General features: G+C 58.4%; 1 protein-coding gene across 4 annotated transcripts; it reads left to right on the top strand.

The window, feature by feature from the left end:
- The first annotated feature begins 433 nt into the window (after nt 1-433).
- On the top strand, nt 434-20,017 carry SLC6A7 (solute carrier family 6 member 7). 4 transcript variants are annotated; one of them, XM_045036934.1, is made up of 15 exons: nt 434-612; nt 5,660-5,843; nt 7,507-7,638; nt 7,820-8,054; nt 8,476-8,614; nt 10,056-10,190; nt 11,690-11,793; nt 11,924-12,048; nt 12,959-13,071; nt 13,321-13,452; nt 13,935-14,034; nt 14,210-14,310; nt 14,857-15,024; nt 18,309-18,514; nt 19,588-20,017. In XM_045036934.1, exons 1-15 carry the CDS (start codon nt 580-582, stop codon nt 19,877-19,879), a joined length of 2,199 nt encoding a protein of 732 aa, XP_044892869.1. In that variant the 5' UTR covers nt 434-579; the 3' UTR covers nt 19,880-20,017. The 4 variants fall into 4 exon arrangements, with proteins under 4 accessions (XP_044892869.1, XP_044892882.1, XP_011284401.1 ...); XM_045036947.1 differs by lacking the exon at nt 12,959-13,071 and having other exon boundaries at nt 19,588-19,724; XM_011286099.4 differs by having other exon boundaries at nt 435-612; nt 18,309-19,731.
- The last annotated feature ends 6,418 nt before the right edge of the window (nt 20,018-26,435 follow it).

The raw sequence follows: 26,435 nt of genomic DNA, 5'->3' as shown, positions 1-26,435 counted from the left end.
CACACAGCAAAGAGGAGGCGCTGCCTGGATCGCTGGAACCTAGAGCCCGGCCGTTAGTGTCCGTGCACGTGGCCTGCCTCTCACTGCCCAACTGGGGAAAGGAAGGCCCAGAGAGGGCAGGTTACCTGCCCAAGGTCACGCAGGAGACGGTGGCCCGGGGCCTCCGGACCTCCGAGGGTTTCCGTCTCGGACCCCCCCCCTCCTCCCGCGCTCGGGCCCCTCCAATCTGCAGCTCTGCGTGCGGGGGCGCGCGCATCCCCCCGGCTGTCCGTCCGTCAGCCGTCTGTCTGGGTGGCTACGCGGGCGCAGCCCTGCTCCCCTCCCCAGCCCGGGGCGCTGCGCAGGGAGAGGCAGGGCGTTTGTGGCGCCCGGCGCGCGCGCCCCCACGCCCCACGCCCCACGCCCGCAGCCGACAGACGGCAGCGCCTGCGCCCGAGCCCGCGCCCCCCCAGCCGGTGCGCGGGAGCCGCCGGGGCAAAGTCGCGGCGGCCGGCCGGCTGCGCGATCTCTGGCTCCCTCGCTCGCTCTCTGCTCTCAGGGGAAGGCAAGCCGGGAAGCCCCGGTAACCCGCCCTCCAAGATGAAGAAGCTCCAGGGAGCTCACCATCGCCAGGTAGGGTACGAGGACGAGGGGGCGCACACGGGGGCGGGGGCACACCTGAAGGCGGAGTGCAGAGAGAGGCCCGCCCCCCGTCCAGGCCCCGGGAGGGTCGGGGAGGGCGCCTGGACCATTGCGAGGTTCTGGGGGAGTCCGGGCTGAGCTAGATGGCAAGGAGGGGCGGGGTCGCGGTCTGCTGGGGCAGGGGGGTGGGGGGGGATGCGGTTGGGAGGAGGGTTGGCGACACGGCCTTCCCCATCTGGCGGTCGGGATGTGTGTGAGGGGACCGAGGTTCGTTGGGCCGGGTCCTTCGAACAGGTGTCTGAAACCCCAGGAGGCGTGGGGTAGGGCGGCTGGGGCCAGGCGCCCGCCCCTCTCCAGCCCCCCGCCTGTTTCCTCCGGGGGCTGATTGGGGTTGGGGATGGAAGAATAGCCGAGGGCCAGCCTTGAGCTGGACTAATTACAGGGGTGGGGGGCGGGGAGCCGCCCTGGTCCTCATCGAGTGCGCTCTACCCTGAAGCAGCGGCGGAGAGCCAGCAGGGGGACGCTATCTTTCCTGCCCGCGCTTTTGCCCTGCGGGGACCCACCACCTGCTTCCTCCCCACCGGCTTTAGCTTCCCTGCGAAGACCCCAGGCTGCCCCACTGCAGGGCTGGCAGGAGGCGAAGGCAGGGAGGGAGGAAATGGGAGACCCAAGGGATACGGGGGTGGGGTGGAGGCTGGCATGAGAGAGGTGGGCAAATCTGTGTTCTTGGAGCCCTGGGCCGGGACCTCAGCCCCTTCCCACCTCCTCCTGTGGGGGTCAGACCTCCCGGCCCGAGGATCCTGTGTTGTTGGGTCAAGTTTTCTCGCTTTGGGCTTAAGAGTGGGGGGTGGGGGGTGGGGGATGTGGTGACCCCACAGGGCCGGTAAGTGTAGATATGAGAGAGAACTCACAGGGGCTGGTGTTATTGCCCCCCCCTCCCCTGCCAATTCACGCTCTCTGCCCCTGCATCTGGGGCCATCGGTGTGGGTGTGTGTCTTGGGTCTTCTTGGGCCCTGCCCTCCGTTCTTTTCCATTCTCCTACTCTCTCTCCTTTCCTTTCCTCCCCTCTCCACTGCCACCAGACCACACAGTATGTAAATAGCCATAGTCTGTGAAGCCTTATCTCATGTAATCCTCCAAAATTCTGGGGGCTAGGTCTCTCTAGCCCCACTTTATAGACAAGGCAAAAACAGACGTGGGAGATGCAGCTAGCTGCTTTCCTAAAGATGGGCTGAGTAGCCTAGGACCAACAGGGCAGGGGTGGGGCCGCCTGGCCTCTGTGTCCCCTCCTTGGGTCTCAAGGTGAATGGGGCAGGGAGTGAGGAATGCCAGGTATCAGCAAAGGAACAGCGGTGTTCAGAGACGAGCACTGGGCTGAAAGTCAGGGAGGGCGGGTTCAGGTCTTAGTCTGCCCTTAACTTGCTGTTTGACCTTGGGCTCGTCTGTTTCCCTCCCTGAAACTCAGTGTCTTCATCTGCACAATGATGAAGTTGGACTCCACATTTCTATTGTCTCTCGCATCCTGAAGGTGTGAGAGCCTTGGCTTGGGGCAGGCTAACCTCTTCCGGCCCCTGCTGCTGCTAGTGACCTACATCTGTTGGTTCTTAAAAGAGGGGGTGCAGGTCTGGCAAACCCACGATTCTGTTTCTGCGTGACTCCGGATAGGCGGCGGCGGGGGGGGGGGGGGACCGGGGGTGGGAGCTTCACACACAGGCGGAAGTGTGAAGCGACTCATTAAGCTTCCAAGCCTGCCCCATTGATTTGGTCGCCTGTCTCCCAGCCAGTCCCATCCTCTATGTGCCAGCCTCCTGGGATTCATCCATGGTGGGGTTGGGGGCTCCGGGTGGTCTTGAGATTGGCTCATCTTTGGAGGACCCAATCCCCTGTCCCTGGAGCAGGAGCAGGCTTCCCTCTGATCGGAGGAGGTGGGGGACAGAAGAGCTGGCAGCATCCTGCTCTTGGAACTCTTGTCACCATGGAAACAGAGAGCCGGGACTGCTCTGTGAGCAGAGAAAGGGCAGCAGCTTCTCAGGAGAGATCAGAGGAACCTCATTACTGGGCCCTCCTGCCAGCTGGCCTGAACAGGGTTGGGGGGGGTGGTCGCAGGGTGACTGGCCTGTCACACTACCCCATTTCAGGGGCCAGTGTTAACTAGCTGCTCCTCCATACCTCCTGGAGCTCGCCTGGCAGGGAGTGATTCCAGAGAGCTAGTACCCACCCAGCTGGGGAGGGACCTCGTGGAAAGGGGCATCAGAGGGCAGGGGTGAGTTTCAGATCCGTCAGGGGGCCACTGCTACCCTCAGCCCAGCGTGTCTGAGATCACCGCAAGCCCAATCACTGGAAAGGGCTTTTTCACGCTCTTCCTCATTATCACCATCACCCATAATTATGCCAGGCTGTCCTTGCTGCCGCTGGCCCTCTGGTCAACAGCCAGCCTCAGGCAGGATCATTACTATGGCCACCACTGTCACTGAGAGTCACCTCAGTACTGTTACCCCCGTCCTGCCACCTGAACCCATTGCCCCGACCCTGTCACCGCAGCCAGCCAGACACCTCCAGTCCTGTGACACCTGCACTCTCCCTTCCCCGTCTTTATCCCTGCAAAGCCTCCTCTGTCACCACCCAGTTTGTGTGTAGACACCTACTTGGCTGGCGCCGGGAAGGGGAATTTGAGGGAGGGGAAAAGTATCTCATCAATAACTGATTACTGAGTCCCTGTGCTAGGATCTGATCTGGTCTTCAACCACTGTAAGTGCCTCTGGTGAAGCCTCCCTCACAGACCATTAGAACCAGAAGACTAATAGATAGACCTACACTTCTCTGCATAAAGCTCAGCATGCTAGCTTCTTAAAACCCTTTTCTTAAATAGAATTGCAGAATACTGTCTGTTCTAGTCCCTATTTGGAGAATTGCAGTGGGTATTGGTCCATTAAAGGATCTGACAAGTCCTGCAGTAAAGAAAACTTTTGCTTTGTGTTAACCCAGTGTTTCCCAAACTTCTTCTTCTTCTTCTTCTTTTTTTTTTTTTAAGTTTACTTATTTATTTTGAGAGAGAGTGTGTGCACACAGGCCTGGGGAGTGGGGGGAGTGGGAGCGGGGGGAGGGCAGAGAGAGAATCCGAAGCAGGCTCTACGTTGTCAGCCATGTCAGCGTAGAGCCCAACTCGGGGCTCAGACTCACAAACCATGAGATCATGACCTGACCCGAAATCAAGGGTCCGATGCTTAAGCAACTGAGCCACCCAGACGATCCCTCCCGAAACTCCTTTGCCTCAAGAATCCTTTTTGCCGCTGAGCACCTGTGAACATCCAAAGGGATGTGTTTTTGGAAACACTGATTTATTCAATGCCTTCCGTGTCTAAATGGGGAAACAAGGCTCAGAAAACTCTTTCCTAAAGTCACACTGTGAAGTGGCACCGACCTGGGACTGGAATTGTAGTCTCCTGACTCCCAGTCCAGAGATACCACTGTTTTCCTATAACCACTGCTGAGCAGGAAACAGGGCGTCCTTTCTCCTCTCTCAAAACCATGAGATTTGATAATCGGCCTTCTTTGCAGCTCCATTCTTCTCTGCCAAGGGTCTGAATTTCAGAGGCAAGCAGGAAGGGTGTGGCTGTCCCTTTCTTCTGACCCATTCCAGGAGACACTTTGGGGACTGCTCTCTGAATTGTAGATAGTTATCCTGATATCTTTGGGCTCCCCTACAGTCTAACTCACCCCCAGGGCCAGCATTCTAAGCGGCTGGAGGAGGACCTCCATTTCCCAGCCCCAGTCTGAAGGGAGAATGCCCAGTGCACTTCCCCACCCTCCTTAAATTGCAGGAAGGGATCTTAGGGACCGCTGGTTTCTGTTCCCCTCTGTGCACGTATCTCTCCTGTAATGACAGGAAGATTGTGACTTTCTGAGATAGACCAGAACTCAGTAGCCTCTTTCTGCTCGTGAACTAAGATTCACAGCACTCCATAGGCCTCCCTGAGCCACTAGAGAATGAATTCAATTCCTCCCTCAGGGGAACCCGTGTTCCCTCTAAGGCCTCTTCTTTCTATGCTAAGGGCCCCTACTTCTCCCCTGTCCTCCCGTGACTACTTCTCCTGAACACCGTCCTGTCTGGCCACCTGCCCAGTGGACATGCTCCAACCTATGTCTTTCTTAAAATGTGGTGCCCAGGATAGAGTAACAAAAGGCCAGCACCACGGGCACCTGGGTGGCTCCGTCGATTAAGCGTCCGACTTCAGCTCAGCTCATGATCTCACCATTTGTGGGTTCGAGCTCCGCATGGGGCTCTGGGCTGACAGCTCGGAGCCTGGAGCCTGCTTTGGATTCTGTGTCTGCCCCCCCCCCCCCCCCCCCCCCCGCTTGCACTCTGACTCTCTTTCTCTCTCAAAAATAAATAAACATTTTTTTTTAAGAAATTTAATTCTCTCTCAAAAATAAATAAACATTTAAAAACAGTTTTTTTTAAAAAGGCCAGCACCAGCAGTTGAAGACACGGGCTCCAGGGTCAGGAAGCTCTGGGCCCGAGACCCAGCTCTCCACCAGCCAGTCGCATAAAATCATGACACCTCCGTGAGCCTCGATGTTCCTCATGAGCGAAGCAGCGCTTAGACCAGTACTTACTCAGCTCGTAGCGTTATTTTGAGAATGAAATCAGGTGAAACGTTGAGTGCGCGGAGCGCGTAGTAAGAGCTCCGTCCACGGTAACTGTCATTAAGATCGTCGTCGCAGCGTCATCAGCATAGGACCATCCCTTCATCTGACCTCTGTGCTGACCAAACTGAGACCCAGGTAGCTCTGTTAGTGCTTGAGCCATCCTGCTGGCCTCATGCGTTTGTAGTTCCCTGCAACCCAGAGACGCTCCTGCGAGCGTCTGACCTGGGAGCCCAGGCAAGAGCGGTTGATTTTCCCAAGCAGGAGAGTATCTTTGCATTTAGCCCTGTTTGATTTTATATTCTTATTTTTGTTTAGGGGGGCGGAGGCATCACAGTGCTACCCTGGCCTCACCTTTCTCCCTCACCCCTTTGGTCTCTCCCACTGGCAGCCCATTACCCCAGACCTACTGATGACCCCCAGTGACCAGGGGGACGTGGACCTGGATGTGGACTTCGCCGCGGACCGGGGGAACTGGACAGGCAAACTGGACTTCCTGCTGTCCTGCATCGGCTACTGCGTGGGCCTGGGGAATGTCTGGCGCTTCCCCTACCGAGCCTACACCAACGGAGGAGGTAGGGGCCCGAGGGCCTGCCTGAGGGGCGTCTAGGCTAGTAGGCCACGGCTGGGGGTGGAGTGAGGTTTTAAGTGGCCTTGGCCACCATCTCCCCTGCGACCTTGAGCAGAATTGAAAGCAGTTCAATTCTTTGAACTGGGGCTTTGAACGGGGCTGGGAGAAGCGAGCTCCCTCTGCCTTGGCTTTTTTCATCACTCATCCCCTCCTCTGTCTCCCTCATGCCCAGTGCGGATACCTACCCGGCTCTCCCCCAAGGCTTTGGCCCTTCCCGGACCCCAAGAGATGGGCAGAGAGGCTTCCTCCGCTTCTTGAGAGCAGCCTCTATCTGCCTCTCAGCGATCACTGTGCTTTCAAAGTTCTCCCATCCCCCCCTTCTCCCCCACCCCCGCCAGGACCTCACTCCATCAGTCATTCTCACTCTCGAATCTTCGATCCGCCCTCCTGTCCTGGTTCCTTCCATTCGGACTGCATACGTGAAGTCTCCCCCATCTTCAACAAATCCTCCGCCGTCCCTGCTTCGCCATCAAGTGACTGTTCGATGTCTCATTAACAGTAGCTGGGGTTGAACACTCACCATCTGCCAGGCCCCGGGCTTGGTATTCTCACTTAACCCTGACGACAACCCTCCTGGGCGGCACCATTGTCCTGATCTGACGGCCAAGGCTTGGAGAGGCCAGGTTCCTTGTCCAAGGTCATCTGGTGGCCGACCCAACATTCCACCTTCCATTCTGCCTTCTCGAGAGCCAGCGTGCTCCCACCCGCCCTCGAAGCCTCCTTCCCATTTCTGCCAAACTCATTGAAGAAACACCTATTGGCAGAGCGACAGAAATCCAAATAGGAGTAGATGAGGCAAGGAAAAGATGAATTGCTGTGACCAGGAAGTGCGGGACTGTAGCTGGCCTCTGATGCTCTAGGAACTCGATAATGGCCCCAGTTCTGCTGGCTCTCCCTTTCCCTGGTTCCCGATTCTGTTTCTCTCTGGGTGCTCACCTCATTTTCTGCTGGGACAGGCTCCCTCCTTGAGGTTGGGCTGCGGGGGGGGGGGGGGGGTGCACAGACAACTCTGGAATGACTTTATCCTCAGAACTGTTCTCTCTGAGTGAATCCATATAGGACCGCAGGGAAGGTCTTGAACTGGCTTGGCTTGGGATAAATACATCTGAGGGGATGGGGTGGGGTGGCTGTTATGAGTGACAGTCCTCCCAGAGCCCTATAGTGGCGGGCAGTTCTCTAAAGGAGACAGCTACCGGTATGAGAAGCAAATGGGGAGGGATACTGGGCACACGGGATGGCCCGTGGCAGCCACAAGCATCTAAGGGGGCGTGGCAGATCGGGGCCAGATTCTGCAGGGTGTTCATTCATTTCCATACTGACGCGTTTGCACTTTTCTCCGGCAGGGAATTCACTCCTTTATTCGTTCACTCACTCAGTGTTTGCTCGAGGCCCAGCTCTCCTCTGGGCCCTGGGGCTGCAGAGGTGGGGAGATCCCCACCAGCCCCCTTGGCTCTCAGTGAGCTGGTATAAAAGGACAGTGCCAGTCCGCATGAGAAGTGTTCTGTGGGGTCGCAGGTGTCTGCCATCAGGGCAGGGGCGGGGCCGGAGCTGGGCTTTAGGGGAGCTGACCCACCCGAGACCTTCCCCAACCTCCTTCCTCCTCGAAGGTGCCTTCCTCGTGCCCTACTTCCTCATGCTGGCCATCTGTGGCATCCCCCTCTTCTTCCTCGAGCTCTCTCTGGGCCAGTTCTCCAGCCTGGGACCCCTGGCCGTCTGGAAAATCAGCCCCCTCTTCAAAGGTGAGGCCTCATCGTCCCGGGAGGGGTCCGGGCCTGGGGGAGGCAGGGAGGCTGCCCCCTTCCCCCAACCTCTAGGCAGACGGGGGGATGAAGCTCAGAGAGGGGATGGCTTCCGAAGGCCACACAGCCTGGCCTGCAGGAGGCCTCGACCTGAGGGCAGCCCCCACTCCCCCACCCCCAGGTGCCGGCGCGGCCATGCTGCTCATCGTAGGCCTGGTGGCCATCTACTACAACATGATCATCGCCTACGTCCTCTTCTACCTCTTCGCCTCCCTCACCAGCAACCTGCCCTGGGAACACTGTGGCAACTGGTGGAACACAGACCTCTGCCTTGAGCACAGAGGCTCCAAGGATGGCAATGGAGCCCTGCCCCTCAACCTCACCAGCACCGTCAGCCCCAGCGAGGAGTACTGGAGGTCAGGCCGCTGCGGGCCCCTAGGCGCCGGCAGCAGGGAGGGGGCGAGGATGGGCCGGCGTCCCCCAGGGGCTCGGCGTGCACCTGGAAGGCCGAGTGCCGGTGCTGGTGTTAGGTGGACCCTGGTTCTAATCCCAGCTCTTCAGTGACCAGCTGTGCAACCTTACCCAATATATTTGGCTTCTGATGCTCTGCCTTTGATGTGGGTCTGGTCATATATTTCTGAGGGTCACTGTGAGGATGAAGGGAAAGAAGGTACGATTGTGCCATCCAGCCTGTTGGATAATCATGCTGAGTAAATGCTGGCAGACGATCGTGATGCTGGTGACAACAGTGATAGGAACCTTGCTGGCCGCGGCTTTGCCCCGCGTGTGTGGCGTGTGGCAGGGTGACCAGAGGACTCTCAAATCCATCCCCCACAGCCGCTACGTTCTCCACATCCAAGGCAGCCGGGGCATTGGCAGTCCTGGGGAGATCCGCTGGAACCTCTGCCTCTGCCTGCTGCTTGCCTGGGTCATCGTGTTCCTCTGTATCCTCAAGGGCGTGAAGTCTTCGGGCAAGGTAGGGCCTTCTGGGAGGCCCTAGAGGCCTGAGGGGCTGGGAGGCGTGAGGACTTCCCGGAGGAGGCAGGGCATGGACTGAGCCTGAGAGGATGAATAGACTTCCTACTGGGAAAAAGTTCAGGGGCAGGGGCGGGGGGCGGGGGGGGGGGGGGGAGGGGGGGTGGCTAGGGATTGGGAAGGGGGAGGAAGAAAGATGTGTCGGTAAGGGTGGGCAGTGGCTAGAAACTTGCCAGGGACAGGACTGATCTGTTACTCAAGTTTGCATCCTGACCCAGTGCTTGGCACTTTGAAGAGGCTCCGTCCGCATGTGTTTGTTGAATGTTTGGAAGGTGGGTGTATGAGTCAGAGGTAACTGACCAGAACCCAGTTGTCACACTCGATTGGAAAGTCCAGAGGGTGTGCTTCAGGTATAGCTGGGTCTAGGGGTTCAAAGGATGTTATCAGGAATGTGGTTCTCTTGGTCTCTCAGGAGTGCTTTGTATCTTACCTGCTTGGTGAAAGGTTCTCCCTTGCTCCAGTTCTCAAAAACCCTAGAACTGGGTCTCACTGTGTAGGCTGGGTCATGTTCCCATCCCTGAACCCATCACTGTGGCCAGGAGGGTGGGGTGCTCTGCTTGGCTGGGTCTGGTCAGGTGCCCACCTCTGGAGCTGGGAATGGGGTCAGTCCCAGCTAGGGAAAGTCAGGTGACTGGTGTCTGAAGGAGGCCAGATGGATGAGAGGCAGACAAAGCCACAGGTGCCCACTTGAGGTTATGAAGGGTGGAAAGGACCATGAAGCTGTTTTAGAAAGACTTGGAAACCTTCTGAGTGGTTTATTCACTCATTTATAAATTAGAACTTGTCCCTGTGCAAAATGCTGGGAAGTGTCGCCCACGAGGAACAGAACCAAAAGAAAGACTAGAAAGGTAGGGTAGAAACCAATGAGAAAGAGGGGAGAAACAATCATGGTGCAAGTCGGGACAGTGACGAGCCTGAGACCTGGTGGCGTTTGCTGAGAAAATGGCTGGAGTTTTGGGAACAGGTGGAGACAGGATGGAGGGGAGTTTTGGAATGTGCAGTGGCTGCTGACCACGCAAGGTGGGCTTTCCTGGGCTAGGGGCACAGGGGGTGCACGCATCGGAGGGGAAACTCTCATAACCCCTGCAAGGCAAGGCTTCCGGGCAAGGGGCGAAGGCAGCCTGGACCAGGGCACTGCAGAGCTGGAGAGAGTGGGTGGGTCAGGGACTCCTTGGGAAGCAGCGACAGGACTTTGCTGAGGGATCCATGTGTGGAGGGAGGGGCGCAGGGAAGGAAAGAAAAGCATCATGAATGATGGCTCTTCTCATCTTGGCCTACCCAAAGACTGGGGAGGTGAGTTGGGTAAAATGGAGACTTCTGGAAAAGGAGCAGGGTGGAAGGAAGGTCACCCCTGCCTTCCCTCCCCACTTATCGTGCCTCAGGTGGTATATTTCACGGCCACGTTCCCCTACCTCATCCTGCTCATGCTGCTGGTCCGAGGAGTCACCCTCCCAGGGGCCTGGAAGGGTATCCAGTTCTATCTCACCCCTCAGTTCCACCATCTGTTGTCTTCCAAGGTGAGGCCCTCGGGGCTGGCGCATAGAGGGAGGGGTCAGGCCTGAGCCAGGGAATAGAAAGAGGGTGCCCCTGGGGAAAAGAAGGTGGGGGTGGGGGGCGCCTGGGTGGCTCAGTCGGTTAAGCATCTGACTTGGGCTCAGGTCATGACCTCGCGGTTTGCGAGTTCGAGCCCCGCGTCGGGCTCTGTGCTGACACCTCGGAGCCTGGAGCCTGCTTCGGATTCTGTGTCTCCCCCTCTCTCTGCCCCTCCCATGCTCATGCTCATGCTCTGTCTCTCTCTGTCTCTCAATAATAAATAAAACGTTAAAAAAAAAAAAAAAAAGAAGGGGGTAGGAATCCTCCATGTGATGGGCCCCTGCTACCAGACCCTGGGCTCGGCTCTGTGCTCAACACTGTGTGTCTTTTTCACTTATTATTCTTCACCATCCTGTGAAGTAGACATTATTCTGGGGCACGTGGCTGGCTCAGTCAGAGGAGCGTACGACTTTTGATCTTGGGGTCATGAGTTTGAGCCCCACATTTGATGTAGAATCCTAAAAAAATATATATAAACCTTAAGGGGCACCTGGGTGGCTTAGTCGGTTAAGCGTCTGACTCTTGATTTTGGCTCAGGTCATGATCTGGTTCCTGAGTTCAAGCCCCGTGTGGGGCTCTGCACTCATGGTGCCCGCTGACAGTGTGGGGCCTCCTTGGGATTATCTCTGTCTGCCCCCCACCACCAACCCGTGCGAGCCCGTGTGTGCTCTCTCTCTCTCTCAAAATAAATAAAACTTAAAAAAGAAATGTAAAAAAAGGGAAGACATTATTCATCCATTTTACAGATGAAGAAACTGAGGCCCAAAAGAGTGATAAGCTTAAGGTCACAGGGCTAGGGAGTGGCAGAGCCGGAATTCCAACCCAGATCTGACTCCACACCCCAAGGAGGGCATTTGTAATTATGGAAACAATGGTACCGACGGCTTTAACACTTCTCATTTATTAACGAATGCCCGCCTGACCACGCCTTAGCACTTTGCACATGCGTGGTCATTAGTCCTCACCACCACCCTCATTTCAGAGGAGGGGCCCGAGGCTCAGGGAGAAGCTGTGGCATGCCTAAGCCATACAGCTAGAAAGTGGGGAGCTAGAATCAAATCCGGGTCCCTCCAACTCCAGGGAGGAGGGAAAGGGGTTCCAATGGGCTTACTGTCAATATGAATCTACTGAAAATTTACATGAGACGCCACTTCCTTCAGAACTGGACCAAGCTTAGCGATCATCTAGATCCTGGATGGGGAAACTGAGGCCCGGAAAGGGACCCTCCCCAGTCCTGCAGTGTAAGTGCTGGAACAGGGTTTGCTCCCAGCCCGTGTCACTTGTGAGCCGGGCTCCTTACCGCACCATCCCTGGACCTGCCGACTCGCTCTCCACCTCCTTCCTCCTCTTTCCTTGGCCCTCTGGACGCCACGGTGTGCAGCCCCTCCTCTTTGCTCTCCATCTGCACCCTTTCCTGCCACAGGTGTGGATCGAAGCTGCTCTTCAGATCTTCTACTCCCTGGGTGTGGGCTTCGGGGGTCTCCTCACTTTTGCCTCCTACAACACGTTTCACCAGAACATCTATAGGTCAGTGCAGCCTCAGAGCCCTCGAGGCCAGAGCAGGGAGGAGAGTGGCTGGCCAGGGCGGGCCTCCTGGGGTGAGGGCGGGGCCCGCTCACTCTGGCCTGGACTTCTGTGCCCGGACCTCTCCCGGCAGAGACACCTTCATCGTCACTCTGGGCAACGCCATCACCAGCATCCTGGCTGGCTTCGCCATCTTCTCCGTGCTGGGCTACATGTCTCAGGAGCTGGGTGTGCCTGTGGACCAAGTGGCCAAAGCAGGTGGGCAGGCCGGCCAGCCCTGGTGGGTGAGGGGGGGGGGGGGCGGGGGGGGGCACCGCTGGGGCTGGGCCAGGGAGCACAGCTCGGACCGGCAAGGTCGCGGATGGGTTTGTCCAGTGCGTGTGTGGGTTTGCGCGCACACGAACGCGTGTGTCTTTGCCGGTCTCTGGGTGTCCGAGTGCAAAGGGGGTGTGCGTCAACCTGAGTCCGGAGATAAATGGATTTCTGTGCGAGAGTGTCTTATGTTTGATCACGTCTTAGTAACTTGCCTTGTTTGTCCAAGTGAGTCATTTCCTATGTCAAGAGGTCTGTGTGCACGTGAACTGAGGGTTCAAATGAGGATGCGAATCAGTGTCTTGTGCCAGTGGACGTGTCTAAGTGTGTGTGTTAGTGGGACTGTTTGTGTCAGTGATGGTATACGTAAGTGTATGCAAGTGAGGTTTTATGTTGGGTCTTGGGTTTATTCATGTACTCATTTTTTTTTTTATTTTAGAGAGAGAGCAGGGGAGAGGGAGAGAGGGAGAGAGAGAGAGAGAGAGAGAGAGAAGAGAACTTTAAGCAGGCTCCATCGTCAGCATGGAGCTCGATGTGGGACTCGATCCCACGACCCTGGGATCCTGACCTGAGCCAAAATCAAGAGTCGGATGACCAACCGACTGAGCCACCGAGGCACCTCTCACACACTCATTGTTAATCCATTTATTTTATCAATCTATGTTTCTTGAGCACCAACAATGCACTGGCCTGCGTCCTAGGAGTTAAGTGTTAGAGGTGTGCAGATAGCGTGCGTCTCTGGGCTTGGCTGAACTAGTATGGCCCGGTGGATGTAAGCGACCGCGTGTGTTTGAGTGTGCATGTGGGGGACCTGCCCCGTGCCCCAGGCTGCTGACTCTTTGTGCCCTTGGCCCAGGCCCCGGCCTGGCCTTTGTCGTCTACCCACAGGCCATGACCATGCTGCCTCTGTCGCCCTTCTGGTCCTTCCTTTTCTTCTTCATGCTCCTGACTCTTGGCTTGGATAGCCAGGTGAGCCTCGTGTGTGCCAGCGGGCCCCCTGTGGTGTGTGTTTGTGTCTGTGAGGTGGGTGCGTCTGTGTGTGTCCATGTGTGATGTGTGTCTTTGTGTGAGATGTGCGACTGTGTGTGTGTGCGTCTGTGTGTGCTGTGTCTATGCGTGATGTATCCGTGTGATGTGTCTGTGTGTACCTCTGGGGGTGTCTGTGCACGTGTGCTGTGAGGGGGGCAGAATTCTGACCCTCCTCCCCCCTCCCCCCAGTTTGCCTTCCTGGAGACCATTGTGACAGCTGTGACAGACGAGTTCCCGTATTACCTGCGGCCCAAGAAGGCTGTGTTCTCGGGGCTCATCTGCGTGGCCATGTACCTGATGGGGCTGGTCCTCACCACCGACGTGAGTGGTGCTTCGGGGTGGGTGGGCAGCTGGTGGGTGAGGCAGGGGCAGGCGCCCGCAGCAATGTCTGTGATCGTTCCCTGGGCTACCGGCTTGTTTCTGTTCGGGAGGCAGCTGGCCCACCCCAGGCGCTCTCCCCGAGGGCAGCTCGGTCTAGGACCCAGAGTCCTGGCTTGGAAGTATAAAAGACCTGGCCTCCAGCCTGGTTCCTGCTCTGGCTGAATGACCCCAAGACAAGTGGCTTCCCCTCCCGGAGCCTGTTTTCCCACCAATAAGATGGGGGTCTACATCTAGGATTGTTGTGAGACTCAGATAGGATGGTGTGTGTAAAGGGCTTGGCAGGTAGACAGCCGTCCCACTGTTACCGTCTTGCTGTCACCGCTGGCCTGGCTGCTTCCTGCCCACCTCCTGCCTGGAGAAGGGGTCGCAGCAGGGAGCAAGACCGGGGTGAGGGAACCCCAGAGCTGTGCCTTGTGTTCCAGGGGGGCATGTACTGGCTGGTGCTTCTGGACGACTACAGCGCCAGCTTCGGGCTAATGGTGGTGGTGATCACCACGTGCCTCGCCGTCACCCGGGTGTATGGTGAGAGGGGCCACGGGAGGCGGCGTTGAGGCTCCCCACCGTGGGAGGGTGGGAGTCTACTCTGGAGCCCGCCTGCACTGGGTCCCCGGTCCCAAGGGCCAGGGTCTCCAGTCGGGGCAGTTGGGGTGGAGGAGGGGCTGCTGGTGGGGCCATTCTCCTCCCCTCCCCCGTGCAGGCATCCAGAGGTTCTGCCGGGACATCCACATGATGCTGGGCTTCAAGCCGGGCCTGTACTTCAGGGCCTGCTGGCTGTTCCTGTCCCCGGCCACGCTTCTGGTAATGGGTGGGAAAGAAGGCTGCTGGCTGGGGCCCCGGAGCTGAGAGTAGGGCCCCGCCCTGGGCACTCAGGCTGGTAGGGCTGCCCTGGCCCCGGAGTGGGCCTCTGTCAGGGTTGAGGGGTGGGTGGGCACCAGGATCTTGGTCTACTCCCGTCCCCTTGATGTCCCCAGCTGTTGTAGCCGGGCTGGCCCTAGCCCTGCATTTGATTGGCAAAGTGAGTGGGGCATTCTCAGGCCTCGGGGCCTTAGGGCGGGGGCTTTGAGGCTCGTGTGTTTGCTTGTGTCTGTGCTTTCTTGGCCTTGGAATTGAAGCAGTTCAGGCACAGGCTGTCTCAGGAATTGGGTGCTTCAGAGCTGGGCTGTCTCAGGCCTTGCAAAGGCTCCGAGGATGGACCGTCTTAGGTTCTGCACAGCTAAGGTTATCTCCGACACTGGGTGGCTCTGAGCTGGGCTCCCTCAGGCCTTCAGGTAGCTCAGACCTGGGCTACCCCAAGCCCTGGGGCCTGTGCGAAGCCCACTGTGATGCTGGGGCCCCCGCCTGCAGGCCCTGCTGGTATACAGCATCGTCAAGTACCAGCCCTCAGAGTACGGCAGCTACAGATTCCCAGCCTGGGCAGAGCTGCTGGGCATCCTGATGGGCCTGCTGTCCTGCCTCATGATCCCAGCCGGCATGCTGGTGGCCGTGCTCCGGGAGGAGGGCTCGCTCTGGGAGGTAAGTCTGCCCTTGGTCTTCCCGACCCATGGCCCTGCCCCGGGCCCACCTGCTGGAACAGAACACATCTGCACCAGCACCTTATCCAGGGCCTTGCAGGCTTTTCCAGCCAATAGCCTGAGCTATGAATCCTGCTTGGGGTAAGGCAGTCTCAAGGGGCTTCGGGTCCTGCCCTGTGGCCCCCAGGGCCACGCGAGGCCTCTGAGGGGGAGCACACTCCAGAGACCACCGATGTTGGCCAGTGTCCACGTGTGTTGGGGAGAAGACAAAGGAATGGCCCAGGGTCCCACTGTGAGTCGGGCAGAGGTCAGGACCTAGACTCCGGTCACCAGCCCAAAGCTTCCCTATGAAACTCAAAGTCAGAAGGCAACACTGAGGGACCCCAGAGGGTAGACTGTCACTCTTCTCCCTGCTGCAGCCCACGGGTGGCCTGAGAACGGGCTGATGGTGGGAGCCCTGCCCACGCCAGGCTTTGTGAAGAGATCTAGAAAGCACAGAGAATGCAAGCTGTCTGGGCACGGGGATCTGCAGGCCTCAGAAGAGGGGAGTGGGCCAGTGGGTGTGCTGTGATGCTGTGTGACCACGGCAATGTTCTGCCCCTCTCTGAGCCTCATCACACTCTCGGGACTTCTGACGCCATGGGTGTGGAGTCCTCTGGGGGCAAGAGGCTGTCATAGTGAGCAGAGCTGAGGGAGGCTACTAGGGCCTGGGAAGAGCCTACGGACCCCCAAACAGAGCCAGCTAGTGCTCTGTTTAGTTCATAAGAGCTAGTTGTTAAATACTCAGGGATATTGTGAGCCAGTTGTTAAACCATCAATAACTTGAAACTGACCTTGGTGGGAATATTTACACCACCGGAACTGGTGACAAATCGAGCCTCCTGTGCCCCTCCATCCACCACCCCCAGCCTGCTCGTCAGCTCCCTACTTCTCCCACCTCCCATAGAGCTCCACTGCACCTCAGCTGTCCCCCACCCCACCTTCACATCTCCACCTGGAGAGAGGCTCAGAGCCCTCCCCCTGCAGAAATGACTGCACCACCCAGACCACAGGCTAGTCCTGGAGTCCAGCCACCGCTCTGTCTCCAATTGCTGTGTGACTAGGAGCAAACGCCTTGCCTTCTCTGAACCTCGGGAGCCCCACCTGTACCTCTAAAGGAAACCTGTCTCCTTTCGTGACAGCCAGGGTGTCTGCAAAGGAAAGGAGGAGACAGCCAGGTGGCGGGCCATGTTGTTGTGGGGTCAGCACTGCAGAGGACTTGCCCAGGTCCGGAGTGCCACCTTCAGAAACCAGGGCTTCTAGCACTGACACACTAGGAGGAATCCTAGGTCTGCCTTTTGCCAGCTGCATGACCCTAAGCAAGTTAACACACCTCTCTGAACCCTGCTTTCTCTCTCCTTAAAGTCAGGACAGTGACACCTACCCTTAAGGGTTGCTGTGAGAAGAAAAGAGGCTCGTCAGCATCCTCAGAACTGTGAGGGGCAGAAAAGCACAGTATTCTAAAAGTTTAGGATGGAATCAGACTGCCTGGGTTCAAACCCCAGGATGACCACTGTGTGAGCTTGGCCAAGGTGACCGACCTTGCTGAACTTTACCTCCAGATAGTATCTGTGGGAGTAGATGATGAAAGTCATAATGCCCCTTTCCCAGGGACTCTGTAAGGATTGAAGAAGCCCACATTTAGCGTAAGGCTGGAACATGGTGAATGTTTTGTTCCCCACCAGGGATTCTCACGGGGGCGATTTTGCCCTCAGAAGACATTTGGTAATGTCTGGAGGCACTTTGATTGTCGTAAGAGTACAGTGTGCACAGGGGATGCTCCCGGGATCCAGTGGGGAGAGGGCAGGGATCTGCTAACCATCCTCAGTGTGCAGAACAGCCCTTACGCAGGGACTCTCCAGGCCGAGACGTCCACAGTTCTCAGGTCAGGAAGTCTTGATGTAGGCACTAGTGTGCAGCTGGGAGCAGACCTAAGTCCTTGCTCTCAGGGAGCTTGTATTTTAATGTGGGAGACAGACAATAAACAAACAAATGCATAAAGGTAGTGGCAAGTACTATACTTAAAAAAAAACAACAACACAGAAACAAAAACAAAAAACAAACCCTAAATTTAGGAATAGAGAATGATGGAAGGTGGTATTTTGGCCAGGGTGTCTGGGAAGACCTCCCAGGGGGGGTGGGGGTGTGTGTGGGGACAGAAACCTGACCAAATCGACAAGGTGATCTATCTAGCTTTGGAAGGGGAGAGCATTCCAGGCAGAAGGACAGTCGGTGCAAAGGCCCTGAGGCAGGAGGGGCTGGCATGTTTGAGGGCAGCAAGGGGGTCGGCGAGACTGGATCAGAGCAGGTGAGGGCAGAAGGAGAGTGGTCGGAGCTGAGGTCAGGGAGGCAGGCAGGGGCCAGGATGTGGAGGCCGTGGTGAGCACTTTGGGTTCCATTCTAAGTGAGATGATAAGCCACTGGCAAGTTTCTGAGCAGTGGGGTGATGTGCTCTACAACAGTTAAGTGTCACCATGCTTTGCGTATGGAGCCATGCTAGGCCCCGGGCTAAGGGCATCGCACACGTTATCCTCCTTGAATCTGCACCCAGCAGGCTCCACTTGATGTTGGTTGTCCATCTGCCTTCAAGGGTCTGGGGCTCTTCTCCCTGCAGCTCAGGCAGAAGGCTTTTGGGAATGTAGTTGGAAAAGGGAGGAACCCTGGAACGTCCAGACTTAGTCATTGTCTTAGTCACCTCCCTCCTCCCATGGAAACTGGGGCTTGAGAGGGAAAGGTCAGACATCAGAGTCAGAGCGAGGCCAAATGTTAGACACTTGGAAGGTCAGCGACAGTCCTGCCTCAGTTCTCCTGCTTCCTGGCTCTTTCCCAAACCGCCCAGCTCCTTAGGACTCAGCATTTAGGGGAAGGCACCCAGAGTGGGCCCCTGGATTGCAGTCACAGCAGACACCATTTACTGGGCTTTGCCCTGTTCCCGGCACCCTGCTAAGTGCTGCATCTCAGGGCCTGCCCGTGAGGGCATCATGATCCCCCAGTTACAGAGGAGGAAACAGCATGGAAAGCTTAAATCCCATGCCCAAAGGCCACCCAGCTCGTGACAGCAGAGCAGGACTCTCATCCAGGCGTGTGGCTCACTCCCCTGGGGAAGGTGCTACCGCCCGGGCCCCCTGGGATTCTTGCGCGGACTGATCCAGGTGCCGTGGTGAGGTCTCTGCCCGGTGTCCGGCCCCAGGAAGCCCTGCACCACGAGCGCCGGCCGTTTTCACCGCTCTCCTTGCTCTGCTGCAGCGGCTCCAGCAGGCCAGCCGACCGACCATGGACTGGGGCCCATCGCTGGAGGAGAACCGGACTGGCATGTACGTGGCCACGCTCGTGGGGAGCCAGTCACCCAAGCCACTGATGGTGCACATGCGCAAGTACGGGGGCATCACCAGCTTCGAGAACACTGCCATCGAGGTGGACCGCGAGATCGCTGAGGAGGAGGAGTCTATGATGTGAGACAGGAGGCAGGCGGACAGCCTGCCCGGCCGCAAAGGGTAGCTGTGCCCTCTGGGGCTCTGAGAGGCCCCGAGGCCGTGGGAGGTTGCCCCGGGTGATGCCGGTCCCCCGTGCAAGTCCTTTCTTGTGGCCTCTGCCTCTCCTCCGTCTACCTTCTCCGCGCGTGCACACAAACCCACTCAGAGCTCAGCCCTCATTTCGCAGATGTATGAACTGAGGCCAGGGAGGAGGGACTTGCCCAAGGTCACATGGCGGAGGGGACTGGACGCCAGGCCTGCTGGCCAACCAGCTCCCTTTCTCATGTGGCAGGTGGGAGCATCTTCTCATCTCCGTTCAGGGCCCAGACTCCTCTCTTTTCTAGGGGAGGCTCCCCATACACTTCGAACAGCCAGAATCCGAGCTGGGCAGGGACGCCCAGGGCATGGCAAGGCCCACGAGGCCCCAGGCATCAAGGGTTAGCAAGTCAGGTGGGAGAAGGACCCCTGAGGACTCATGTGCCCACCAGGTTTCCTGAAGGAGGTGGGGCCTGAAGGCCCTAGAGGATGGGGCAAGTTGGGAGGGAGAGAGGAAGAGGAGGGCAGGGGATGGAGGCCCCCGTGTAACCCCTGTGCCTCCCCTGGAGCCCCAGGCAGACACCAAAGTGTTCCCAGGTTACAGCAGGGTCCAAGTGGGAATGACGAATGAGGGGGAGGGGGAGGAGGGACGTGGGGTGGGCAGGGGTTTGCATGATCTGGGTGTGCTTTCGATAGAATATCTTTCAGGGTCCGCGTGCAGGGTGGCTTCGAGGGGACAGGGCAGAGGAAGCAGGCCTGTGGAGGGCAGGCAAGAGGGGCGGTGGCCTGAGTGAGGGGGTGGGGCGGGGAAAGGAGGAGGACCCCACGCTCCCCTCCCCCCCAGAAAAGGGCCGGCAGCCTCCCACACTGGACCCCCGCCCTCTGGTGTAGGGAGCCCTGGGCATGATTAGGACAGAGGACACAAGTGGATAGGTGGGAGTGAGGGGTCCTAGTCAGGACCCAAAGCCCCTGCATTCCCTTCTCCGTGCCCTGGCGGCCCTCACTGTCTCCTCCAGCTCCGGGCACTGCTGGGAAGTTGGCCTTGGCTGTGGACGACCAAGGCAACTAAGAGGCTTGGAGATGGTCCGCACACGTGGCTGTCTGGTCCTGATGCTGCCCACCCCTGCTCCGGGACGCGGGTCCCCGGGCCCAGGCATGAGGGGTGGAGCCAGCGAGCCCAGGGCAGCCGACTCCTCAGCCCCGTGGCCAGAGGCCTTGGCATCTTCAGTCCCTGGCACAGGAGAGGCTGTCCTGGGGCCCCCACTCACCCCCGAGAGATGGGGGTGGGGTGTGCGAATGCCTGAGTAGAGCTTCTGCCCACACAGTGCTCCCCAGCGGGGCGGAGCACCCTTGTGCAGCAGGCCGGCCTCTGTGCCCTTTGTCCTGCTGTCTCCCCAGCCCATCCATGTTCCGTCCGTTTGTTGTCAATAAACACCAACAAGCTCATCCTTCTCACCCCTTCTCCTTACCTCTGAGAACCATGAGGTGGGCAGCCCAGGGCTCTCCGGCTCCCGTTGGACGGCCGAGGGAACCGAGGCTCAGCTGTTTGCTTCCCCGGGTCCCTCGGCTTCTGACACTTGCTCTGCCATTGTGGTATGGCCGTGGTGGGTGGGTGGGCTGAGGAAGGGTGATGAAGAGGAGGAAGCCCTTGAAGACAGCTTTGCCCCCCTTGTACATCTGGGCAAACTGAGGCCCACCGAAAGGGAAGACTTGCTCAAGACTACCCAGCCGAGGCAGGAGGCCGTCCCCTTTCCCCCTCCAGCTGCTTCCCAGCCTTACCCGCAGGTGCAGCTGGGGCTAGAAGACCAGGGTTGGGAGGGGCCCAGAGTTTCCCAGGCTGGTGCGACCCACCCCCTCCTGGCAGGACGTTGCCACATAAAAGAGTCCCAGGGCCTTTCAAATGCGAAGCCCAGGTGTTTGCAAAGGCTTTGACTGGGGGTGGGAGAAAAGGCCGCTGCCTATTTTGGATATTAATAAATTTCCCCTAACAAAGAGCCAGGCCCCCTCCTGCCCCTCTTTGGGGCGGTAGGTGGAGGAAGAGTGATGGGTTTGCTAATTTGCTGAGGGCACAAGAATGGCCTTCACAGTTCAAGGTGCCTCTTCCCACACTCTTGGGGGCAGGCTCCAGTCTTGCTAACAGAGGCCCCTGGTGCCAGCACAGTGGCCCCAACCCAGGAGAGGGCACTCTCCAGGCCCCCCAGCTCTCTCTAGGACAGACCCCAGGCCCTGGGCCAAGGTCCTGTGAGTACTCCTTGCCCAGCCTCTTGGGTGCAGCCTGGGGTCCTGGGAGTCCAGAATAGGCGATCCTAGGGGTCTAGGTTTCTCTTCTCCCAGATTCCCAGTCTGGATTTGGAGAATTCCAGGAGTTTGTGCAGCCCACCAGTTTCACTTCCAGTCCCTCCAGGACTCACTTCCCCTTTTTCCTGGGCCTGCGGTTCCTGGTCTGCCCTCCCTGGTCCCATCTTCCAGTCTGTCCCGCTTTTCCCATTTCCGCTGCTCCCAGACAGGCTGTCCTGCCACATCACCCTTCTCCCACCTCTGCCGCCAGTGCCAACCCCCAAACGCCCCCAGACCCAACCCCCAAGTGCCCCCAGCCCCATTCCTTCGTTGACTTCAGATCTCCCTGGCTCAGAACAGACCCCAGCCGGGCCCGGCTGCAGTGGGAACTGATTGGGGACCAGGAACACATGGCTGGAGGGGTCGGTGGCGACGTAGTGGGCAGCTCAAGGAAGACATCAGCCCCATCTGGAGTAGAACCCCAGCCTGGAATCCCAGAACGCCCTAGCAGGTGACAATCCAGTGCCTGCAGAGCCCGGCAAGCAGGGAAGCAGGGTGCGGCATCGTGCTTTGCAGAGGCTGGTCAGTGGTGGGGACCGTGGGGCGCTAGAGAACAAAGCGTGCCTGTCTTCGGGGGAGGCTGACCCTCAGGAGTAGGGGCCCAGGTTGCCGGATACCCTGGCTTTCCAAGACAAGCTGGGAGTGAGGATTTTTGTGAGAAGTTTCCCATTTTTGAACATGAGCAACTGATGGGAAGCGAGTGACACAACGTGGCTCCGTTAGGGTGGCTGGCAGGCCCACTGCTCTGCAGAGGCAGGGGGTAGTAGGGCTGTGTCCTGTGGTGAGAACGTGGCGGAGCGGAGGCCGGAAGCAGGGCCCCCCCTCTACTCAGTGTTCTGCTCCCCTTCTCAGCTGACCTCTGTGTGCATGGACCCCTGACCCGGGGAGGCCAGTGGGGGGCCCCGGGAGGCAGCATATGTGCCTGGCTCAGGCGTGCTGAGGGTGCCCTGGGGCCCCTCATTGCTGTTCTAGGAATGTTCTAGAACTCATCAGAGACGGTGTTCTCTTGGCGGGCACTGGGAAGCGCTAAGATGGGGCGCTGACCACCTGCAGTCGCTTCCAGTTCCAGCCTGTGATCTGCAAGAGCAAATATCTGGGAGGCCCAAGGGGGAGAGGGAAGAGGGAGGGGGCCCCGTTAGGGTCAGCCATATTCCCAAAGTCAAGTGAGGGTCAACAGCCGACACGGGGGCACACCGGGTACCTTGTGTTTGGTTCTCAGGAGGCCCTGCCCCCTGTGCTCCCTTCTACCACCCCAGCCAAGTTCACCTCGCATGGTGCCCTGAGCCGGCCCAAGCTTCCTCATCCAGAGTCCTCCCCATTCATCCAGGGGACCCCTATCCATTCTCTTAGGTCTGTCCTCCACATACCCTCCATTCTCCACCAGGCGTGGGCTCCTCGCATCCTCAGGGAGCCTGGCTCAGCCCTACACCTGGCGCGAGCCGCGACAGCCGGCCTGGCCTGTGTGGGGTGCTCACGGCCTCCGGAGACACCCCACTTCATTTCTGTGCGGTTAAGACACGTGCAGCACTCTCCCTGGGGCCCAGGGCACCTGGGGCTGGGGCAGGGCATCGTGGTGGGGGGCTTGTCACCTGGTGCAATCCCAGCTCTGCCCCTCCCTGGCTGTATGGCCGTCAGGGACCCATAGCATCAGGTCACCACTCTGCACATCGCAGCAGCAACTGAAAGCAGTTTGTTGGTAGCTCTAGGGACAGCCAGCGAAGAGTTAAGACAGTCCCAGCCCCTCTGAATTTCACGTGACCCTGGCTTGCTGAGCCTACAGTTCTGGTTCTGCGGTGGACACTCTTCTCCAGACTCATTTTTTGCTGGTGGCTCATGGAAAATTTGGCTCCTTGAGCTCCAGGCCACTCCCTCTGGGGCCTGAGGCCTCGCTGACGCTGGTCCTGCCCTGGAAGGGCGTCTAGGGCCGCCTGCCTGCCCTCGGATCCTTGGCCAGCACCCCCTCCCTCGCCCCCCCTCACCCCTCTGTCTCCGCCTGACTTCCTGCTGCCTGACCTTTTCCCCCAGGACAGAACGGCAGCCCGCCCCCCTTGGCCACGCCGAGGCCTCCTCCCGGCACCCCATCCCGGATCGCTTTCTACTGGAGGGAAAGAAAGCCGCTTCCCACTGACAGCCACCGCATCTGTGAGCAGCATCCCTTCCGGAACTGTAGTCAGCAGGAGCCAAGGCAGGCTCGGACTCTGCCAGTCGGAGCCCAGTCTTGACTCAGCTGTCCACTGGCTGGACGACTCAACTGGGTCTGCTGCTTCATTGCCCTGACCCCCAGTGTCCTGACCCTCAGATGGGAGATGGGAACACTGGCTTTCCCTCCGCAGGGAATTACATGGGATAATATAGGTGCTCAGTGCATAGTTTTTAAAAAGCGATCAGTGCTTAGTGCAAACCGTGGCAGGCAGAAGGCCTGCAGGTGGGATGGTTCTCATGAGCCTGCTGTCCCTAGTTCAGATAAAGAAACTGAGGCCCAGCTCCTGCCTCCAACCAACAGAGGGAGAAGGAGGGTGGGGATTGGTGTGCTTGGAGCCAGGGTCCAGGCAATGGTGGAAGCCTCAGGGCGAGCTGGCATCCTCCAGTTCCATGGCAAGGGGCCTGGGAGGCCGGGCCTCAGTGTCCCCACCTGTAAAATGAATGGGTCGGAAAGCCACAGAGGGAAGCGGTGCTCATTCTTCGGCGCTGGATTCCAGGACTGGACCCTCTTGCTGGATGGAGTTAATGGTTAAGAACCCGGATGGCGTCACCAACGGGCTGGGAGGTCCTGCCAAGCCAGCAGGAGGTGCAGATTCCGGGTGGGAGTAGGGCAGCACTGAAATCCTCCAGGCTCCGAGGCTTGCTTTGACCTTGACTCGGCTGACCCAGGGTCAGGGTCTCACAGAGTTTCAAGGATTGGGGTGGCAGGAGGCAGGGGCAGGGGCAGGGGAGGGGCCAATGGTCAATATTGATCTAGCTGAGTCAGGGGAGTGGATGGGGAAGCGGGCAGGCTGGGGTGGGGTTTACTGATAACTGGCCCTCCAGCTCCCAGCATGGCTGTGGGAACCAGAGAACGGGGTGGTTGGGGCAGAATCCCCAGACGGAGTGCTTATCGAAATTACAGCTGCCTGGAGGCCAGCTCAGGCTTAATGCATCCAGTCCTCTGTGGGGAGGGTCCAAACATCTGTATTTTTAGCATACTCCCTGGGTGACTCTGCATAGCCAACTCGGTTCCCATATTGGGGACCGTAGGCTCACCCCCCTCGTTGTAACAACGAGACACCTGAGGTCCACAGAAGGAGAGTAACTCACTCAAGGACACACTGGGAGAGGATGATGATAATTCTCCCCTTTTTCTTGGGCGAAGGGGGAGTCTACTTCTAGATGGCTCCATCCATCGTGCAGCTTTGGCCCAAAGCCCAGGAAAGAATGGTAAGGCCAGGATGCCCAGAGGGAAGTGGCTTCTGAGACCTTGGTAGGCCCAGGTAGAGAAGGGAGGGTGGGGCATGTCCCGGGAGGAAGGACAAGGAGGAGGGGCCATTCCCACAGGACTGGACCTGCTCGGCCCCGCCCTGAGCAAACACTCCCAGCACCTGCTGGGGGATGTTTCCTAAAAGATTTACTGTGGTCCAGTCCGGGGAAGGCCATTTCCATTGCTGGGGACCTACCTGTGCCCTAGAAGAACACGTCCACATCAAGGGATATTTGGGACCCACGTGGCCCTCTGACACTCTGGCCCCAACAGCCTCCTCCCTAGCCTCTTCTCTCCCCACCCCTCCCTGATCCACTGTGCCGGGCTCTCGGCCTTCGCTCTGGCCTCCACCCTCCCCACCATTTCACCCTGTGGGGCACGTGCACAAAGCCTCTCGGGCAATCCCAGTCGCTGCCACGCTTCTCCCGCTCCTTCTTCTGGTTCTGTATACTTCGCACCTCCAGACCCAGCCCCCACCCCAGCCCGTCCTGCGTTCTGCTTCTCTGCATGTCCCTCACTCTTGGGATGGCCTCTCTGGGGACGGGAGACATGCCCAGCTCATCACTGGGCCCTACTCAGAGCCCAGCTGGCTGCAGCAGGCCCCAGCAGGTGTTTGGAGGGGCTAAAATTCCTGAAACCCCCTCCCTCCCTCACACCCTGGGCCGTCCTGGTCAGGTTCCTTCCCCTCTCCACTACAGTCTCTGCGTACGTGGAATGAAAAGAAGAGAAATGTAGTGCCCAGCGGAGGGGCGAACCCAGGATCCTGAGAGCCCGGGAGTAAGGGGTGCCTGGTACCTCGTGTGAAGGAAGACTTCGCCATTGTTTCTGCAGAAGTGGGGGAGTGGGTGGGAAGTTCCAGCCCCTGCACCAGCCATCCCTCCGTCACTGCTGAGGCACACATTTGCCAAGAGTTTGCTCTGAGCAAGCGTGATGATACTCTGTGCGTGTGGGGAGCAGCGACAAGATGCTGTCCTGCCTTCAAGGAGCCCTCAGCTTCGCAGACTCTTCCTTAGGTGACTTCAGCCCAGGGCGCTATGAGGAGATGGCTATGGGGGCTGGGTAAGCCCACAGAGGGCCCTAACCCAGCAAGTGCTGGGAGAGTGTGAGGGAGGCTTCCCCAAGGAGAAGACACCAGAACTGTGTCCTGAAGGGTGAGGGAGCATCGCTGTGCACTGAGCAAGAGGAGAGGAGCCAGCGGGTTTCACAGCAAATGGGCAGTGGGGAGGTAGGGACTGCGGGGTAGACTATGGAGGGACAGATGGTCAAAGATTCCTAAGAATCCCAGCCACAGTTGGCTGGCTGTTCAGAGACGGGGAAACACAGACTGGGTCACCAGAGGCCCTGAAGGGATTCCGGGTTCTGTCTGGCAAGAAGCCTTTTACCCTCTGAGCCTCATTGTCTTCAGGATAAGGCTCTTCTAACTGACACAAGAGGTATTATGAAAGCACTTTGTGAGCTATAAAGGGTCACACTGCTGTCAGACAATAGTAGTGTTTTGGGTGGAGCTGGTGCGTTCTGAGTTAAAGGATACCTCAAGGGGCGCCTGGGTGGCTCAGTGGGTTGAGCCTCCGACTCAGCTCAGGTCATGATCTCGCAGTCCCTGAGTTCAAGCCCCGCGTTGGGCTCTGTGCTGACCGCTCAGAGCCTGGAGCCTTGAATTCTGTGTCTCCCTCTCTCTATGCCCCTCCCTTGCTCATGCTCTGTCTCTCTCTGTCTCAAAAATAAATAAAAACATTTAAAAAAATTTTTTAAAGCATACCTCTTGAGGTCTACTGGGGACTGGAGGCACAGAGCCCAGGACTGCTGGAGCCTGCTCCTGTGCTGCCACCTGCTGGCGATTGTCTGCAATGGCAGCACAGACCCTCGGGCCCTTCCTCTTGCCCAGGTGGGGAGATCCGAAGGCTGCTTGAAGGCCGGAGCGGGGAGAAGCCCAGGCACCAAAGGTCAGCAGACTCCAGGGCAAGAGGGCAAATAGAAGGCCCCACATTCCTCTGCAACCCACCCCCTTGCCCTTCTCAGCACTCCTCGTGGCCACCCTGCATACTGGCGGCGAGGCTAGATCCCAGAAGTGGC

Source organism: Felis catus, chromosome A1 (assembly GCF_018350175.1).
Source record: "Felis catus isolate Fca126 chromosome A1, F.catus_Fca126_mat1.0, whole genome shotgun sequence".
In the NCBI taxonomy this organism is placed as follows: Eukaryota; Metazoa; Chordata; class Mammalia; order Carnivora; family Felidae; genus Felis; species Felis catus.
This window is presented reverse-complemented; position numbering and strand designations above follow the sequence as displayed.

Bases quoted from the DNA above. Each gene is read 5' to 3' on its own strand.
- SLC6A7 (XM_045036934.1), top strand. From the start codon at position 580: ATGAAGAAGCTCCAGGGAGCTCACCATCGCCAG. The intron at 5,844-7,506 runs GTAGGGGCCCGA...TCCTCCTCGAAG, and splicing joins AGCCTACACCAACGGAGGAG to GTGCCTTCCTCGTGCCCTAC. The intron at 11,794-11,923 runs GTCAGTGCAGCC...CTCTCCCGGCAG, and splicing joins TTTCACCAGAACATCTATAG to AGACACCTTCATCGTCACTC.